Below are 18,500 nucleotides of genomic sequence, written 5' to 3' on the forward strand. Positions count from 1 at the left end.
AACTTAAAAACTTGCTGCAGCAGGAAGAAGAAGAAGAGGGAGGAAGGAGGAAAAAAAATAAAAAAAAAATCCCAAAACCTAGTTCCTCCCCCCCCCCCCATCTTATCCTCCTCATCCTCTTCTCTTCTCCCTGCAACTCCCAAACCCATCTCCCTCATCTTCATCTTCCCTGCAACCCAGGAAAAAAAAAAAAAACCCAGATCTCGTCTCGCCATCGTCGGGTTCATGGAATGGGTGTGGATTTAAGGAGTGGGGGGGGGTGTGTGTAGAGGAGAGTGGGGGTGTGTAGAGAAGGGAAGAGGGTGGGTGCAAAGGAAGGGAGGGTCACGGGTTGGGGGGTGCGCAAGGAGGGTCGCAAGCGGGTGGGGGTTCTTTCTGGGCTTTTGGTTTTAGGTGGGGTTATTGGGTTTTTGGGTTTTGGTTTGGGGGGTTGACGGGGGTGGTTTATTTCAGTTTTTTTTTAATTTTATTTTATAATTATTATTTATATTTAGAAGATTAAGGTTTAAAAAAAAAATTAAAAAATTAATTTTTTTTTGCCACGTGTCAGACATTTGGCAGTCACATTAGCATTTAACGGATCAATGGATGGAAAATGTAACGGAGATATTATTTTGAAAAAAATAGTGCATAAGGTATGAAAGTGAAATGTTTTGAAGATGTTGTAAAAATTTGAAATAGACTCCAAACTTGAGGTATGAAAGTGTAATTTATCAATTTTTTTTTAGCTATAAATAGGGTAGGACGCCAAACCCTAAACCGTAAACCCAAAATTCAAAATCGGGCTTTTGTTTGAATACCATGAGGCCCAAACCCTGAGCCCAAACAAGAACAGAACTATACGAGGAGAAGATCATTGTGGAGATGGCCCAGAGCAGAAACAAGGTAAGCAGTCCACCTAGTAACAAAATAAAAAAAGCCCAATCCAATATGGATTTAAGCCCAATCCAAATACTTGTCGATGGGCTATCTTTGCAAGGAGAAACTTCGGCGTATTATGCATATGATATGAGTGTACCTGCTTAAAATGAAAAATTTCAATGCGTAGGAAACACGGTTTAATACATTAAATGTAAAAATATAATTGGTTTAAAACTTGAAGAAAAATAAAAAATTTCAACGCATGACACTTGCTATACCGGGTTGTGTTTCCGACACACAACAAAAAATCTCAAATCCATAAAATCTCCAAAATTCACTAAAAGAATAATGAAAAGATCAAGAATTTAATATCTAACTGATTCACGCTTTGTTCAAAGTTCAACCACTTCATATATTAATAAACATGATCATACACTTCAAAGTTAAACATGATGAGTCTGGATCCTCTTTGTGAGGATTCTAGAGATATGTGAATCATGTTCATTCATCGTATATCGTGCGGTCAGAAATCATTTTAAATATTTTTATTTAAAAATAAACATAAACAGTACTTGACAAAAATTAACCACACAATATACGATGAATGTACACAATTTACTGATCTCTAAGATCTCACCAAAAGGATCCAGAGACGATCCGGTTGGAAACATGATTGTATTATCTCCTGAAATAGGGCCCATAGAGGACACATAGATGTGCCACGTGGACACCTTCCTCACTCATCCATGATAAGGTCAATTATTTGAGATTACATGCACAAGAACTCCTTCACTATAAATAGTAGCTCCTCACCCACATTATCCAAAAACCCAATTGAAGCCTTCAAGCAGCGGATTCTGCAAATCCAAAAAAAAGAAAAGAAAGACCAATGTCTGAATTCACAGAAGATTTTCAAAGCATTAAACCTTCATTTCCTTTCTTAGATATTGACCCAAACATGGAACTAGTAAACCAGTTTGCAGACCAATTCAATATTCCAAGTGTCATGGAATATCCAAGCTTGAATTTCCACACCTACATACCCTTCTCAAACGACAGTTACTTGTTCAGCAATCAAGAACCCGAGTTCCCTGCCGGAAACATGGTCGAAAACTTTCCAAAATTAGAAGTTCATCAGATAGTTGCGGATGGAAATGAAAGCAAGAAGAGAATAGCAGTGGATGATGCATCACAGAGCAGCTCTGGAATCTCTACTCCCCCAGTTTCCGAAACTGGGATTACGCGAAAAAATGTAACTATTTAAATCTTGTTTCTCAGTTGCTTGAATTTGTTTTGCCTTGTATAGTTCTCTGTTTGATTTTGTTCGTTTATTCGCAGAGCGCAGGAAGAGGAAAGAGGGTCAAGAGCAATGAGAAGGAAGATGAGAAACCAAAGGAAGTTGTTCATGTTAGAGCCAGGAGAGGGCAAGCTACTGATAGCCACAGTCTAGCAGAAAGGGTAACTAAATTTGCATGTAATTCGTTTTTTTTTATTTTATTCAAGCGATATTCTAATTCAATTACCAAGATAAATTTGTTAAATACATTGTTTCTTGGTTTTAATAAATGTTTATGTGAATGTTGTCAATCAGGTTAGAAGAGGAAAAATCAATGAAAGACTGAGATGTTTGCAAAATATTGTCCCAGGATGCTCCAACAAGGTAATTAAGATATATATTTTGTAACATAATTAATCTCAGTAAAATTTTATTAATAACTTAATAAATTTAAGAATCGTAAGTTTAATTACGAACTCGTTAATGTAAATTACAGACGATGGGAATGGCGGTAATGTTGGACGAGATAATTAACTATGTTCAGTCCTTGCAGAACCAGATTGAGGTTAGTTTGACAATGATCGAATATTTCTTGTTAATTTGTTCTCCTCTGGAAAATTAATGTTTCTTTTCGCGTCGAATATTTCAGTTCCTATCTATGAGGCTGGCTGCAGCAAGCTCTTTCTATGACTTCAACTCAAGTACTGATGTTACGGAGACAATGCAGGTACAAAACATGAAAACGCATAAAGTTTCAGTCAAAAAATTTTGTGGTGAGGGATGGAACCCTAATTTTGCGCGTTCAAAAACTAAACTAATAAGGTTTCTATTTTTATGTTGCAGATAGCAGCAGAGTTGGAGAGATTGAAGAGAGAAGCTGCAGGATATGGAGGGTTTGGTGCTAGTTTCCAATCAACATCTTCAACTTGGTCCCCCTGAGACTTGAACTCTGGATGATGTTACTGGATGCCAAACACATGAAGATGCTCTCTCTCCCATGTCCTACTCCTACAGTTCAGATGTTATGATTTTTGTCCCCACTTCATGTTATATATGTCTGGCACAAGTGGAAAATCAAAACTTGTAAAACCCTAATTTGTATGTTGGGAAATTTATTGAGATTAATACAAGGCACACGGTCAAAACTTTCTCCCTAATTGTTGTGGTTTTATTAACTATAATCAGTAATTATCATGGCTATTCCAATATTATAATTACCTAATTTAATTTAAGAAAGATTTAAACTCGAATATAAGAGATCGGACATACTGCCTTAATCAACTGATATATTCATATATGCAAAACCGACTTTATGTAACATAGTAAAGTCATGACTCATAACCATAAGGGGTGGATAAACACTAAGCTGTCAACTAAAAGGACACTGCTAAGGCAACGGCTGGATGATTAGTAAGTACATGTTCTCTTGTCTAATGTGCGAACAACATTGAACAGCCACCAACTTGTACATTTAAGATCATGGGAAATTTGAAAAATTTGGACATATATCTTTTATGTCGACTCAGATGCAACATGGACGTATTGGCATCGCCAAGTCTTTTAAGCTTTTAGTGCGTTGTCGTTTGTTTTGCTGTCCACATTACATTGCTTGATTGGTTTCCATCTTAACGTTTCAATGATAAATAAATTCTTTTCATTTTATGTCGACCGAATATTGGAACTTGGAAGTAACTAATTGGCAATAATGTATTGATTATGACCCATGAACCGAAGTGTCCCAAGCTTGAAATGACAACTGAAAGTAACCCATAGAGTTCATGAAATCTCATGGAGGTTGCCAATTCATGAGGTGAATGATTGGGGGGAGAGAGAGAGAGGGAGAGAGAGAAATGTGAAGTTTTTGTCTTCAAGTTTTGTTGTCGAAAGAGGGAAAGATAGGTGCAATGCATCCATGAAAACTTGGAGGGACAGCAAGAATGGGCCAGAACATGCCCTTAAGCGCATGAGGCAATGTGGGATCTCCAACTTCTGTAAAATGATAAGTGCTTATGAACCTCTCTCTCTCTCTCTCTCTCTCTCTCTCAAAAGCCACTTTCCAATTTGTTTTCTCCTCATATCCCACTCAAACTTTCTTCTTTTCTTTGACCCCTCTTTTGACCAAGTCTCTTGAAGCAATATGCAATATGCATGAACAAAGAGGAGGAAGAGGACTCAAGGGTCCCCCTCTAAAAGCAATGGAGAATGGATATGCCAAATATTCACAAATTGGATTGAGGAGATCACATATTAGGTGGAGTTGGGAAAGTACTAATAACTTAATATGGGCAAGTTCAAGGACCCTAGATTAGAAGCTTTTGAAGTGGAAGATGTTAGCTTGTCAAAAATCTCAAATCATTGTACCCACTAGATTATGGCAAAACTCAAAATAGCACAAAAAGGAAACCTAAAATGTGCATGCATCTCATTATATTAATATGCATAAACCTCAATGTAATCTGGTTCACCATGAACTATCTATGTAATTGTACGGTGTCTCGACGTGATTTATGTCGTGGTACAAAAGTGTCAATCATACTCAAATGGTGGAGCTTGCATCAGTCTTAATTAGATTCAAGATATGCGTCCATAAGTAGCATATGAACTTGACACACATAGTTAAAATGTCATTTTAAAGTCCACAAAAGTAATTTTCATTGATGTTTTGGCCCCGAATTGTGAACATCACGCGCAACTTTTGAACGGAAACTAAACGAAACTACAATTTGCCCTAGAAAATACCTTGAGCTATATGTAAGTCATGATAATTAGTTCCTCTAGTGCACACATGGGCTTTAATTAAAACAGCCCATAATCAACCAAGGTGGGCTTTTGTTGTTCAGACAAGTGTGGGACTGGTTTACTTTTTCGGAACTTCATCACCGAAACAGTCGTATGAAGTTCCAGTGCTACTGCTAATTGCAAGTTTGCAACCACTGAAATGGCCCAAAGGCTATCATGATCTTGTCCTGGAGTGTGATGGGGGTGTGGTTTTTTATGGACAATGTTTTGCTGAGGGAATTCAGATGTTTGTTGAAATCATAGGTTGGGAATTCACATGTAAAACCTTCCTATATCTTGCTGGTAACCAGCTAACGTCAAAGTAATTCGTAATGGCCTTCGGTGTTGCTTGCCTCGCCTTGTATTTGTTCTCTAGTTCTTTTGATCACGGCTGCGCATATGAGAAATGGGAAACTACTGCACTACCGGTTTATTTGATATGCTGGTGAAAGGAGGTGTGGAGAATTACGTTTTCGATAGTTGTTTGGTTCAAGCCTCTTGTGCCGGGAATGCAGAGATTGTGTTGGTAGCTGCTAAGATTGGCTGTAAGCTTCTTGTTGAGTGGTTTGTAAAATAGGGTTGCACGAATGATGATTTCTGCCTTGCTCTGATGGCTGCAACTTCCAACAGCCATGTTGCTGTTGCAGCCTATCTACTTCCTCAACTTCCTCATGATTTCCATGCAAACAAAAGCATTGGAATTCTCAAGGTTGCTGGTAAACATGGTGGTTTTAATTCTCTTCGCGGGGTTGCGTTTCTTCTCCGTTCTGATTTCTTAGGTGACCCTTCCTGCAGCTACTTATGCTGTTGCAGAATATATTGCTCGGTTGGATAACAACAACGATGCATGTCTGAAACGAGGGCTTTTCTTCAGTAACATTGGTTAGAGAAAGCTTTCTCCGACGGAATAAGATAAGGACAAGAACACTACATGAACATTGTGAGGATTTTATAGTGGGGTGAATCTCCTGTCTCCTTGGATCTTCTAGCCCCTGAGCTGCAGCCATTGCTTGCCACTGTACAGAGAGTGTGTCAAGGCACAGGGCAGCCGTCTGGTGTCGCTAAGGTTGCGAGGGCGGCTTGTTGAAGCTGTGAGAAGGCTTGGTGCTGGAGTCTTCGATGGGGTGAGCCAGGCTCTGCTGTTTTGGAGCATCGTCTTCCTTAAAGATCACAGTACAAGTAAATTAAGGTGGTCGTTGGTCATGGCAGAAATCAATCCCACAACTTCTTGCCACTACTCTCTCTCAGTCTGCATTTTGTTAAGCCCTTAATTACTGTTTTAATTAAGTTCTAAATCTGATATATCCTTGGTATTTGAGGAATTGTGTTCTGATCATATTAGCCTACTTATTTTTTTATCGGATCAATCCAAATACCAAGTGACCGTAATAATAACATCAAGAAATGAATCAAGTTTTTTTTTTTTTTTTTGTCAAACTAAATTTCTTCCACTAATTACAAAAAGGCAAGTATAAGAAAAAAAGCAGCCTACTACCTAAATACAAGTCCAACAATGAATAAGAAAATACAGTAGATAGGCCCAAAAGTGGCCAGCTGAACAATAACAAAAAAAATCTAAGACTGGAAAGGAAACCAACAAACACCAGATGTGCCTGCAACATAAGGCTGCCACCACCACCACCAAGAGAACGAACCAACGAAACAATTGGATCAACGAAACGTGGGGGTGAATGAGCCATCCGTGTAGTGAGCACTCCCCTAATCCTACCAAATAGTGCTAAAAGCACTTTGACAGCCACCCAACACCCTAGGAGAAACACATGGGGCAAGTAGCAGAGGTTGATGGTTGAGGACGCGCGACGTAAAGTAGCATCCGAGCGGAAGAGGGCCATGAAGGTCTAGTTCTGAGACCAGCTCATGGGAATTGAGAGAAAGTTTAAAGAACAAAGCTGAAGGGAAGCCAAAACAAAGATCAAAAGAGAAAGTTTAGAAATTAAAAAACTAATTGAGTCGAAGGATGCGGGAAGGATGAAGGAAAGAAGGGGGAAAAGGGAAGATGTAGAGATTGGAGATGGACGGGAAAGAGGGAAAGAACGAAAGAAGGCTAGAAAAATGTGGGAAGGATGGGGGAAAGATGGAGAAAGATGGGGAAAGAGGAAGAAGCAGAGGGTGGAGAAGGAAAAGAAAGAGGGAAGGATGGCTCGAATGAGGTGGAAGTCGGGTTGCCGTCAGCTCCAAGCTGGAGCAAGGAGAGGCGTCTAGGAGGATTTCGTTTTTCTTGAAGGGAGAGGGAGGAAAGGTTTAAGAGAATTTACTCAATTCAATCTTACGCCCCCTTTAGCTTACATTCCTATTGCCCTACTTCATAAACACTTAAAAACTTGAACGGTTTGAATATTTTATTTTTCTTGAATAGTATAGATCTTTCGGTCTTTAGTCTTCAGATATTTGGAATATATCTCATTACGAAAATAAGACCCGATGATGATGTAAATGGTTAAAGGAAAGGATCCAGGTCCTCTCTGGATCGCTTCCACCAAGTTCACCAAGGCACATAATTCGAGCCTTAAAAATTTGATTCAACGACTATAAATAAGGTTTATTTTAAAAATTATAATAATTTTAGTAGTTGACACGTGACAGCTTTGTACCACCCACTGCACCTTAGCCCAGCGAATCAAACCTGCTTGTACCGCTTTCTCAACGAACAAAAGGTCCGGAGGAGTAATTAAGACGACGATACCTCTCTTGTCACAGTTGCCGGGAATTCTGTACTTATCTAACAATCTCAGTTTCCCTTCGAATATAATACAATAAACCCCCAAACCACGACACATTTGATCCTCCACACCTTCATACGTAGCTCGGACCGATTCTCCGTTTGCGCAATTAACTTCGCAAATTGGTGAACTGGGTTCGTAGGTTTTGGTTCGGAGCGTGTAATCTGGGGTGGGTTTTGCGAAATGTTGCAGAAATCTGGAGAATTTCGTTCGCAAAAGCTGAGATTGCTGAGAAAGCGGCGGTCTTCTTGAATGTGCATTTTGTGGTAAGTTGTGCTGTTTTTGGTTGGTAATAGTTGCTGGGTTTAGTTTGTTAGTGGAATCTGAGAATTGGGTTTGATTAATTTTTGTATTTCGTGAGTAATCTGGAATTGGTTCGTGGAAAGTTAAAGAAATTTGTGATGTTGTTGGTGGAATTTGGTTTGTTGGATTTTCGGATTGCAAGTGATTTTTTGATCTGTTGGTTTTTGTGAACTTGCTGGTTTGGTGATTGTTTAAGTTTCTGAATTTTGCTATGAACTTATGAACGCTGAAATCTTAATACATTGAAAGAGTGAACTTTATTGACTCATGTTATTGCTGAAATTTGCTTGTTGGGATTTCGAATAGCGTGTGATTTTGGTGTTGTGGTGGTTTATGTGAACCTGCTGGTGTGGTAATTATTGTAGTTTCTGAATTTCGTTGTGAACTTATGATAAGTGAAATCATAATATACTGAAAGAGTAAACTTTACTTTTATAAAATGTCAATTTGAATGAATGTACGAGTAATGCTATTCATACCATGTTTTTGTACCACATTTTCATACCACCTTAGGTGGCATTTGATGTAGACAACCGCATCATTTGAATTAATCAGATTCTTAAATTTAGTTCATTATTTAATAAACTAATAATTAAGAAAAACTAGTTAATTAAATGATGATTGTGGTATACGAGGAGTCCTTCTCCTTCCTTTCCTTGGGTTTTGCAAATTTTTCAAATAATGTGGCTGTCCACATCAGATGCCACCTAAGGTAATAGAGAAATGTGGTATAAAAACATGGTATGAATAGCATTATGCAATATAAAGTGATGGGGTATTGAGTTTTTGATGAACATAAATTCCACTGAGCAGCCTATATAGCGTGCCTTTGATCGATTTATGCTCTTTTAGGTTGAGAAGTGCAATATTGTGAAATCGGGATCCTCAGTTAAATTTAAGAACTGTGACATATACGGTAATTTGCTTCTTTAAAGTTAAGATACACGTGAGGGCAAAAACTTGGTATGGCCGTGGCAAGCAAAACCAGAAATATGCTCGAGAATTTTGTAAGAGAAGGATCCTTCAAATGGTTGCTTGGAAATCGAAGCCCTTATGATGAAGAATTGGAGGAGATGGAAAGATCTCCTTCGGCCCGGACAAATTGGGTACCAGAGCTATCTCCAATTGCAAACATAGTAGTCCGAAGATGTTCAAAGTAAGTTTTCAGCTATTCACCTAATACTCTGTCAACTGTTACATTATCACAGTAAAACTGGATGAAACATGTACAACTTATGTTTTTGGCTTCATTGGAAATTATTCCTTGTTGTTGGGAACTTCATATGAATCACATACAAGTTTCGGGAAATGATTTTCTAATGATAACAAACAAATGATGCAGAATCCTTGGTGTTCCTACAACTGAGCTTCGTGAAGGCTTCAATTCTGAGGCTTCTGAATCTATAAAGCATCCGTCGTGTTATGCAAGGAACTTTTTGGAATACTGCTGTTTTCGAGCACTTGCTCTGTCCACTCAAGTAACAGGTCATCTGGGTGATAAAAAGTTTCGACGCCTGACATATGACATGATGATAGCTTGGGAGGCTCCAGCTGCTGCTAGCCAACCCTTACTAAATGTAAGTTTCTTTTTTCCTTAGAAGCTTATTTCTTATATTGTGGATATTCTTAGATACTCCTATCAGTACTCCATATACGCTATACAATCTCTTACATTCTTTTTTAACAGACAGGTTTTGACTATGTGTAAATAATAGCTTAGGGTTCAAGTGATTCTTAGCACTGTAGTGCTTTTTTAAGTGTCAACATGTCAATAAGGTCCTTGTCTTTTGTGCAGTTAGATGAGGATTTATCCGTTGGGGTAGAGGCTTTCTCTAGAATAGCTCCAGCAGTTCCTATTATTGCAAATGTGATTACCAGTGAAAATATTTTTAAGGTGCTTGCATCATCAAGCGATAGGAGACTTCAGTTCTTCACATACGACAAGTACCTAAGTGGACTAGAAAGGTACGCTCTCTCCCACAGGTTTGCATTTTCTTCCTTCTCTCCCCTTCAAACTTGCATTTTCTTAAATTTCATAGTTCAACATTATGGATTTTCTGGAAGCGTATTTCTTGTACCGGGTATCAGACACTCATTCTAGTCCTACGATTTTGAAATTTTTCACATACAGAGCAATAAGAAAAATGAGGAGCCAATCAGAGTCGTCACTTCTTTCTGCCATGCGATCATCAAAAAGAGAGAAGATTCTGGAAGTGGATGGAACAGTCACTACCCAGCCAGTTCTTGAGCATGTAGGAATTTCTACATGGCCTGGTATGTTGATGGATAATGTATATTGTTAAACAATTCAAATATCTTTGTTGGCTAATATCACATCTTTGTTGGTTCTTATTATGGATTTACTACATGTGAAGATAATCAATGCCAAATTAACTGTGTTATAAGCAGGAAGGTTAATTCTGACAGACCATGCACTTTACTTCGAGGCCCTGCGTGTTGTATCTTATGACAAGGCGAAACAATATGATCTATCAGATGACTTAAAACAGGTTGTGAAACCCGAGTTGACTGGCCCCTGGGGTACTAGACTGTTTGACAAGGCAGTCTTTTATAAATCAGTTTCGTTGTAAGTTAAGCATTACCTTATTGTTGGTGCTCTTTTTCTTACTTATTAGTGTTTTAGTCTTTTTACTTGTTCAGCCATGTAGCTACCATGTAGCTATTAAAGATTGTCTTCTTCTTAGAACTTGATTATAAACTTTCAGTAGTGTTGTTTCTGTAGATCAGAACCAGCTATAATAGAGTTCCCAGAGCTGAAGGGGCATACACGTCGCGATTATTGGCTAGCAATCATACGGGAGATTTTATATGTTCATCGATTTATAAATAAATACCAGATCAAGGGGATTAAAAAGGATGAAGCACTTTCAAAGGCGGTGCTTGGAATTCTGCGACTACAAGCAATTAAAGAAATTAGCTCTCAAACTGATTTATGCTACGAGGGTCTTTTAATGTTCAATCTTTGTGATCAATTACCAGGTGGAGACTTGATACTTGAAACCATGGCAGATATGTCAACTTTCAAGGAATTTGATAGGTCTAGCAAATCTAAGCCCGGAGGTGGAATGTATTCGATCTCAGCCTTGGACATGATTTCTAACCTGGGATTTTCATTTGGAACAAGTTCTAGTAGTCCTGTTGAGGCTGGGCTTGCCGTGGGTGAGATAACTGTGGGAGAAGTTACTTTGCTTGAAAAAGCAGTTAAGGAATCTAAAAACAACTATGAAAAAGTGGCGCTAGCGCAAGCAACAGTAGATGGAGTCAAAGTGGAAGGGATCGATACAAATTTTGCAGTAATGAAGGTATTTGGTGATATTGTTTAAGTTTTAATTTGGCCTATATTCTCTAACCTAGCATATGAGTTACTCGATTTTCTAGAAAAATCGTCTAAATTTGTTGAGTACTTTCAGGAGTTACTCTTTCCAATGATGGAACTATGGACGTGCCTTCTTTCTTTGGCATTGTGGGAGGATCCGTTGAAGTCTTTGCTTTTCTGTTGTGTTTTCACTTACATCATTTGCAGGTAAACTGCCAGTTGAAAATTCATTTCTTTCTTTACTCATTAATCTTTAATTTGGACTTACGCATGAGGGGGAGTGGGGGAAAAAGAGATGAATAATTAAGAAGTATGATTATCCAACATGAAAACATAGTCAAACTTTGATGTTCACTTAATGTAACATGGTTTTTGGTGACAGTAACAATCCCTCGAAATGAAAATGTTCAGGTTTTAAATTTCTTGAAAATTCTTTGAATGAGAAAGTGGGTGTAGCTACAGAAGAAATCGAGTTCAATGGGAATTATTATGGTCTTGGATCTTGATGATACTCTAGAGTTTCTTTCCACACCACACCGGTAGGATTTTTGTCTAGACTCACACAGGCAGTACTTTTCAGGGGATGGCTGAGCTATGCCTTTGCACTGACGCTCATCTTTATTGCGGTCTTCATGGTCCTCACTCGATATTTTAGCCAAGGAAAGTCCACTCACGAGGTTAAGGTGTTAGCCCCTCCAGCGATGAATACGATGGAGCAGCTTTTGGCTGTTCAGAACGCAATATCTCAAGCTGAAGGGATCATCCAGGATGGGAACATTGTTCTTCTCAAGCTACGTGCCTTGTTGCTGTCCCTTTTTCCTCAGGTTCCGCTCTCTTATTCCTTGCTCGTTCCTCCACCTTTCATCTTCAGTTAATTTATATACTTTAAGCACATTGACCATGGATAACGATTCAGTGTAATGATGATCAGGCGAGTGAAAGATTTGCGATAGCTCTTGTAGTTATGGCTTTGGCTCTGGCATTTCTGCCCGTTAAATATATTGTTCTATATATCTTTTTGGAGACGTTTACATGTTATTCGCCGGTGAGGAGATCTAGCACAGAGAGATGGACGAGAAGATTACGAGAGTGGTGGTTCAGCATACCCGCAGCGCCGGTTATTCTTGAAAGAGAAAAAGAAGAGAAGAAGAAGAAATGATGTTGTAACTATTTGTGAAATGTGTTAGTTTGTTCAGGTAAAGTTAGTGTGAGTGTGTAAGTCTTAACAAGGAAGTCGAATGAACTCCTAAATCAGTATGAAATTTAAGGGAAAAAAAGGAAGAATATAAATACAAAGGTTTGTTTGTCCAATTTATTCCTAATTTTATGATCTGCTGCTTCTCCGCCGCAGTCCGCCGGGATAAATCATAGGGCCGCTTATGCAATCTGCAACTGTTCAAATGATCTAACAGAGACGGCCTGCGTCCTGCTGCCATTTTTGAATTTATCACAGTACATCAGTTTTCTTTTTTTTCCGAAAGAGGGTGCATAAAGGGAACCACATCGCTAACCTAATCTAAATTACAAGGAACAAAATTTAAATTAAGATTCATAAAGTAGCACATCTGTTGTAGTCAATGTGCGGTGTTTGGGTCTGCGTTATCCTTTTTTTCTCTTTCATCCGTCCATTTCAATTTAGTAAATTGTAACAATGGTTCCTTAATTTTAACTCAATTGGAGCAATGATCCCTTAACTAAAAATTCATTATCATTATTCCATCAACTCATTAAAATGTGCAGCTAAGCTATGACCCCTCAACTAAAAATTCATTATCATTGGTCCCTCAACTTTAATTCAATTGGAGAAATGATCCCTCAACTTTAACCCAATTGTAGCAATGGTCCCTCAACTTTAACCCAATTATAGCAATGGTCCTTCCAACATAACTCATTTTGACAAAATTCTCACGAAGCTGACGAAAATGACCATAGCGACACGTTTTGATGAGTTGAGGGATTCCAATTGTAGCAATGGTCATTCCAACATAATTTATTTTGACAAAATTCTAACAAAATTGACGAAAATGACTATAGCTACACATTTTGATGAGTTAAGAGACCAATGGTAATGGAGTTTTAGTTGAAGAACCATTGCTTCAATTTGATTAAAGTTGAGGGACCATTGCTAGGATTTATTCATTTCGATTTGATAGACAACAATTAAGTATGATGTAATCCGAACAAACAGAAATTCAAATTTCTTCCGAAACATTGAATGACAAAAAGAATTTGAATAAAAAAAATGTTCTACCCCAGAAAATTCGAACTTTTATTGGCAGCTTGCAGGCATCCCCATTAAACCCAACAAAAAATCGATCAAAAGCAAAAACCAAGAAATAATCAAATATTAATTCTAACAAAAAAAGGGTGAATCCTTCCCTTCAATTTAGTCACGTCGGCAGGGACATTCCATCACAAAGTAGTATTCCTCCTCCTTTTCCTTAGCCGCATGACCGTGAATCATGATCATCATATTGTTGTGAAGAGGTGGTCGATGGAATTGGAGCACAAGAAATCGGCGGGTTTCGGCGTAAAAACCGGAATGTTTCCGATGTAAGGATTGGGCGGCATGAAGCAGGAACTCACCTGACCATCCCCTCCTCCTCCTACACCTACGACACTCCCTACTCCTACATTATTATTGTTATTGTTGTTGTTAATATCATTACTATTTATGTTTGTGCTGCTACAATTCTCCTCCGTCGTAATAACCGACGAAGAATCGTTGTCCTCGTTCCTCATCATAACCTTTCCGGCGACCCTATTATTATTCATGATCTCCTCCTCCAACAAACCCTCCACATTATTAACCTCTCGTTTCTTCGAAGGAGGGGGCTGCTGCGGACGAGGCTCTCGCGCATCGTCCTCAAAGCGCGAGCGCCCCGTGAGCTTCTGCACCAACGCCATGAAATCCCTTGGGTGCGTGTGGATGATCTTGGGTGAATGCGTGTAGATAATCACCGGGTGGCGCTGTTGTTGGGACGGTTTCGCCCCAGCCACAGCGATCACGGGGGAAGACGTGGATGATAACGCCGACGATGACAGCGAGCCCGACGACGAGGAGGGCGAGGACTTTTTGATGGAGTGGGAGTCCTTGTTGATCTTCAAGGGCGGAGGGTAAAACAACGTCCGATGATTGTCGTTGTAGGCGATCACGTCCCTTTTGTTTGCGTTTGCATGTGGGCTCATCGTAAATATTGGCACTTGTGGGGACACGTTTGTTGGAGCGCAGGGAAGCGCGCAAGGGCCTCTCAAAAGTACAAGAAGTTGGATGAGGGGGAAATATATATAGAGGTGGAAATGTGATAAGTTTTGCTACTATTTGCATGGGATTGGTTGAGACAAATTTAGAGGGTATTAAATGTACATTTTTTCTTCAGTACCTACATGCACCGATAACCGTTGAATTTGATTTAACGACTTAAAAAATATCAACGTTCTCGGTGCATGTAGATAACAAAGGAAAATCGATCACTCATTTGGAATTCGAAGGTACATACACAATGAAAGTATGGTGAAAAATTGTGATGTGCTAGGATGATTGATCGAGTGCAAGCGGCAACGTGAGTTTCCCGTTGAATAACGACATTAAGAACTTTATAGTGCATTCCAACCTTTTTATCTAAAAGATGGTTAATAAGATTGATATAACTTCTCATTTTAGTTTTTAAGACTAACATAACTCTTAACTTGTTCCTAATATTAGCATAACTCCTCACTTTAGTCTCTGAAATAGAAGTCGTTCATAAGATTGTCCACCGTCAATTATTTTGGTCATTTTATGAGAAATCAAATATTCTATAACATATTACTTGTATCTTCTATTTATATTATAATATATTCTATCTTTATATATTATACATATATAAAATAACTCGTAAAAGTATGATTGACGTGCAATAAAAGTCTAATACATGTTGTCGCAGCCCCCTTAATTAGTTAAAGAATAATTTTGGAATGGATAAAATACCTTATCTCATCAATTTCCTAGCAACTCCTATAGATTGAAAAGAAAATTGATTTCCAAAGCTCTATGGCTAATAGAAATGATTTTCCGTACACCTAACCATTGACTTTGTTTTTATATTCAATGTTTGACTTGGTTGCTAATTACTTTAATAAGATTCTAGTATGCAAATATCGGCTGCTACTTCCTTGATTTCATGCTACATGACATTCGTTAAAGTCAGTTGTTTACACATTGTATGTTTCGTTATAATTAAAAAAATGAACCAGATTAACGAGTGAGTGATGCGAGAAAAAGAAGAAAGCATTAATAAATAGCTGTGATTTAGCATTAATTTGATGGTGTCGTTCTATTCATGTGATTTAGCAAGTTTAAGTGTAGAAGGAATATGCATGGAATGCGAAAGCTCGAATGCCAAGTTGTGGTCCATAAAGCTCTCTATATTTTAGCTCATGTATGGTCCCTAGGAATATGGCATGATTAATACATCTGTGATCCACTAACCAACAAACTTAATTTGGTCTCGTCCTTGTCTTTAAGATTTCATGATATTTTTCCTCTACATTTCGTTGATGTATAGTCCACGTGCTTCCTCGTCGATCTAATATGTATTGTTTATGCATTAGATTTAAACAATTTCATATGTGAGCTCTTAAAAGAATGCGTTGAGACTTGAGAGTGTGAATTTTACATCAAAAAATTGAGAAATATTGCAAGAACCGGACTTCTAAGGAGTTGGGTTCCTTTGCCAAGTAATTTTAGGATAAAACGTCAATTGTCTTTGTTAGTATGGACTATGCATCGAGGACTATAGTCCTTATTGCCAAATCCATTTACTTGATGTTTTTGTAATGATTTTCCGAAATACTCTATTTCTTCGATTGAATTCAATGTGGGCCACTTAACACTATAGTCTAGTGATATTTATCTTCACTTGTAAGTGAGAGATCTTAGGTTCAATTATCGCCAAAAGCGAATTTGAACCTCATTATCGCTAGCCTATTGTAAGGCTAAGCTCACATTTCTCGCTCATAGTGTATATAATATCATTTGTTAAAACAACCAGTATACTTTTAGCAGTGATTATTTTAGTGTGTTAAGGTGCTTTGGGCCTGGTTAATACACACCACATGATGATGTTGAATAACATTGAAGATAACAGTTAAATCAATTTAGATATAACTTCATCCTTCAATCATACAAAGAAAATATGGTGTGTAGGCGATAGCTTGTCTATTTCTCTTGCACCAACAACCACCGTCCATTTCATCATCAAATTCAATAAGATCGACCCCTTTTATGATTCCTGATATGTCCATTTGACATCTACTGGACATAAAAAAACTTCGAACCATATTATTTCCTCCTTAATTTGTTTTCTTTGGGTGGTGCTGTTAGTTTTCTATAATCTGCACACTAAATGTATGTCTTGAGAAGGCCATTGAATCGAAGCAAAAATGATGAATCACGAACGGCAGCAACATCTTCTGCTCTCTACACCCTTATGCAATTCTATATGGAGCAGGATTTTGTCCTAGAATATTATGTGTAAGAGTGGGGATCTAAGCCTTATATTTATCGGCGAGAGTATTAGGTTTCTTGCTATAAAGAAAAACCCTCATACATATCTTTAACATCTCCATAATTCATGACTTAATATGATAGATATTCCTAATAATTGTCGTTTTACTTACTATCAAGTACTTTTAGATAATCAAATATTACTTCCTCTCTTATATTCTTAATCAATTAGGACTCTTAAATTGATGAAGGCCCAATAAAAGTCTTACAGCCTATTTGCACTTCCCACGCATCCCTGATTAATTTGTATCAATTGTTTTTTTTTTTTTTTTTTTTTTTTTTTTTTTTTTTTCAGTTCATTCGATCATATAATTCAAAATTGAAAGAGATATGTGATAAATTAAAAAGTGCAAGTCTTTAATATTCCAAATTACTCGATAGTCCGATTTTATATTCATTAAAATGACAGATCGTGTAATCAAATGAGACCATGGTTTGTGTTGGTCAATGGGTTACACAAAAAACAGATTCCAATGCTCCTTGGTCCTATACTATGAGTTCGAAATAAACCTTAGTAAAGTAAAAGTTGAGAGACATGTGTGTCTTAAATGTAAAGACACACCAAATCTAGATCCTAGTATTTAGACTGTACGGATTAAACTAATTCCCATAAGTAGATTCGTAATACCCCACGTCGGAATGTCAATAAATTGTCTTGTTTATTGGTATATAAAATAGTCCGTCGAGCTAATTCTGCATAATAAACAAGGCAATGTAATGCAAATGTCATAAAAAAAAATTATAGTAAGTTCGTGATATATCAACTATGTGATTTAATCATAATAATATACGACGGAATGATGATCACATTGAATTTTTTTTTTTGGTCTTTCTCATGTGGTGTTCGACATAATGAGTTGAAACGTTCTCATGCCCTTTTGTGATATTTTGATTCGTGCAACATACATAATTTAACGTTTGTCCCTTTAACCGGGGCATTGTGATGGTCCCGGAAAACAAATTTATCTAACCACTTATACCATAAGAAAAATAATTTATACTATGTGATAGTGGTGTAGAAAAGTTTAACGAAAAATGTTGTAAGTCTTTAATATTCTGAATTAATTGGTAATCTGACTTTATATCCATTAAAATGACATATGGTGTTCAAAAGCGAAAGAGGATCCTCGCCAGATCACCTTTATGATAATCTCGGAGATTCTTCAATCACATCTGTTTATCGTACATTGTGTTGCCAGTTTTTTTCAGGTACTGTTTATATTCAATTTTAAATAAAAAAGATTTACAATAATTTTTAACTGCACAATGTATGATGAACATAGGTGATTGCAGGATCCCTAGGATCCTCCTGGTTCAAAGACCAGTAGGTAATTAGTACTGGTTTGGTACTGAAGTACTTTTATAAAATGTGGATATAAAAAAAACTGAGCTAAAAAAACTAAAAATGTGAAACAGTAAAAATGAACTTACTCTCATAGGATATCAGAAATAATTTTTTTTTCTTTCAAACCACAGTAATACCAAACCAGTGGATTGGGCGAGCTTCAACGTTGAATAGCCAGCGGCCAACAAGTTCTGACATCACATACGCCCACAGCCGATCCTCACCCGTCGGATGGATTCCACCGAACACACGATTCCTCCACCATCATCAGAGGACAAATACTAAAAATGGGTTTCCGTGGGGCTCACATA

At 37.7% G+C, this 18,500-nt stretch overlaps 3 protein-coding genes and 1 pseudogene across 4 annotated transcripts; 3 read left to right on the forward strand and 1 right to left on the reverse strand.

The window, feature by feature from the left end:
• The first annotated feature begins 1,682 nt into the window (after window positions 1-1,682).
• Window positions 1,683-3,294, forward strand: LOC137713985 (transcription factor BEE 3-like). Its single transcript, XM_068453346.2, has 6 exons — window positions 1,683-2,113; window positions 2,200-2,319; window positions 2,453-2,521; window positions 2,634-2,702; window positions 2,787-2,864; window positions 2,981-3,294. The coding sequence occupies exons 1-6, from the start codon at window positions 1,751-1,753 to the stop codon at window positions 3,074-3,076; spliced, it is 795 nt and encodes a 264-aa protein (XP_068309447.2). The 5' UTR covers window positions 1,683-1,750; the 3' UTR covers window positions 3,077-3,294.
• A 1,866-nt stretch (window positions 3,295-5,160) lies between these two features.
• On the forward strand, window positions 5,161-6,186 carry LOC137712416 (ankyrin repeat protein SKIP35-like; annotated as a pseudogene).
• Window positions 6,187-7,338: 1,152 nt separating this feature from the next.
• On the forward strand, window positions 7,339-12,607 carry LOC137713148 (uncharacterized). Of its 2 annotated transcripts, none has more exons than XM_068452410.2 (10): window positions 7,339-7,922; window positions 8,895-9,115; window positions 9,302-9,536; window positions 9,755-9,924; window positions 10,091-10,233; window positions 10,369-10,546; window positions 10,703-11,282; window positions 11,391-11,503; window positions 11,877-12,120; window positions 12,228-12,607. In XM_068452410.2, the coding sequence occupies exons 2-10, from the start codon at window positions 8,925-8,927 to the stop codon at window positions 12,453-12,455; spliced, it is 2,082 nt and encodes a 693-aa protein (XP_068308511.2). In that variant the 5' UTR covers window positions 7,339-7,922; window positions 8,895-8,924; the 3' UTR covers window positions 12,456-12,607. The 2 variants fall into 2 exon arrangements, with proteins under 2 accessions (XP_068308511.2, XP_068308513.2); XM_068452412.2 differs by having other exon boundaries at window positions 7,513-7,922; window positions 10,703-11,273.
• An 800-nt stretch (window positions 12,608-13,407) lies between these two features.
• Window positions 13,408-14,536, reverse strand: LOC137712020 (uncharacterized). The gene has a single exon (XM_068451171.2). The coding sequence runs from the start codon at window positions 14,483-14,485 to the stop codon at window positions 13,766-13,768; it is 720 nt and encodes a 239-aa protein (XP_068307272.2). The 5' UTR covers window positions 14,486-14,536; the 3' UTR covers window positions 13,408-13,765.
• Window positions 14,537-18,500: the final 3,964 nt, after the last annotated feature.

Source organism: Pyrus communis, chromosome 14 (assembly GCF_041283825.1).
Source record: "Pyrus communis isolate YQ-2024b chromosome 14, ASM4128382v1, whole genome shotgun sequence".
NCBI classification, from domain to species: Eukaryota; Viridiplantae; Streptophyta; class Magnoliopsida; order Rosales; family Rosaceae; genus Pyrus; species Pyrus communis.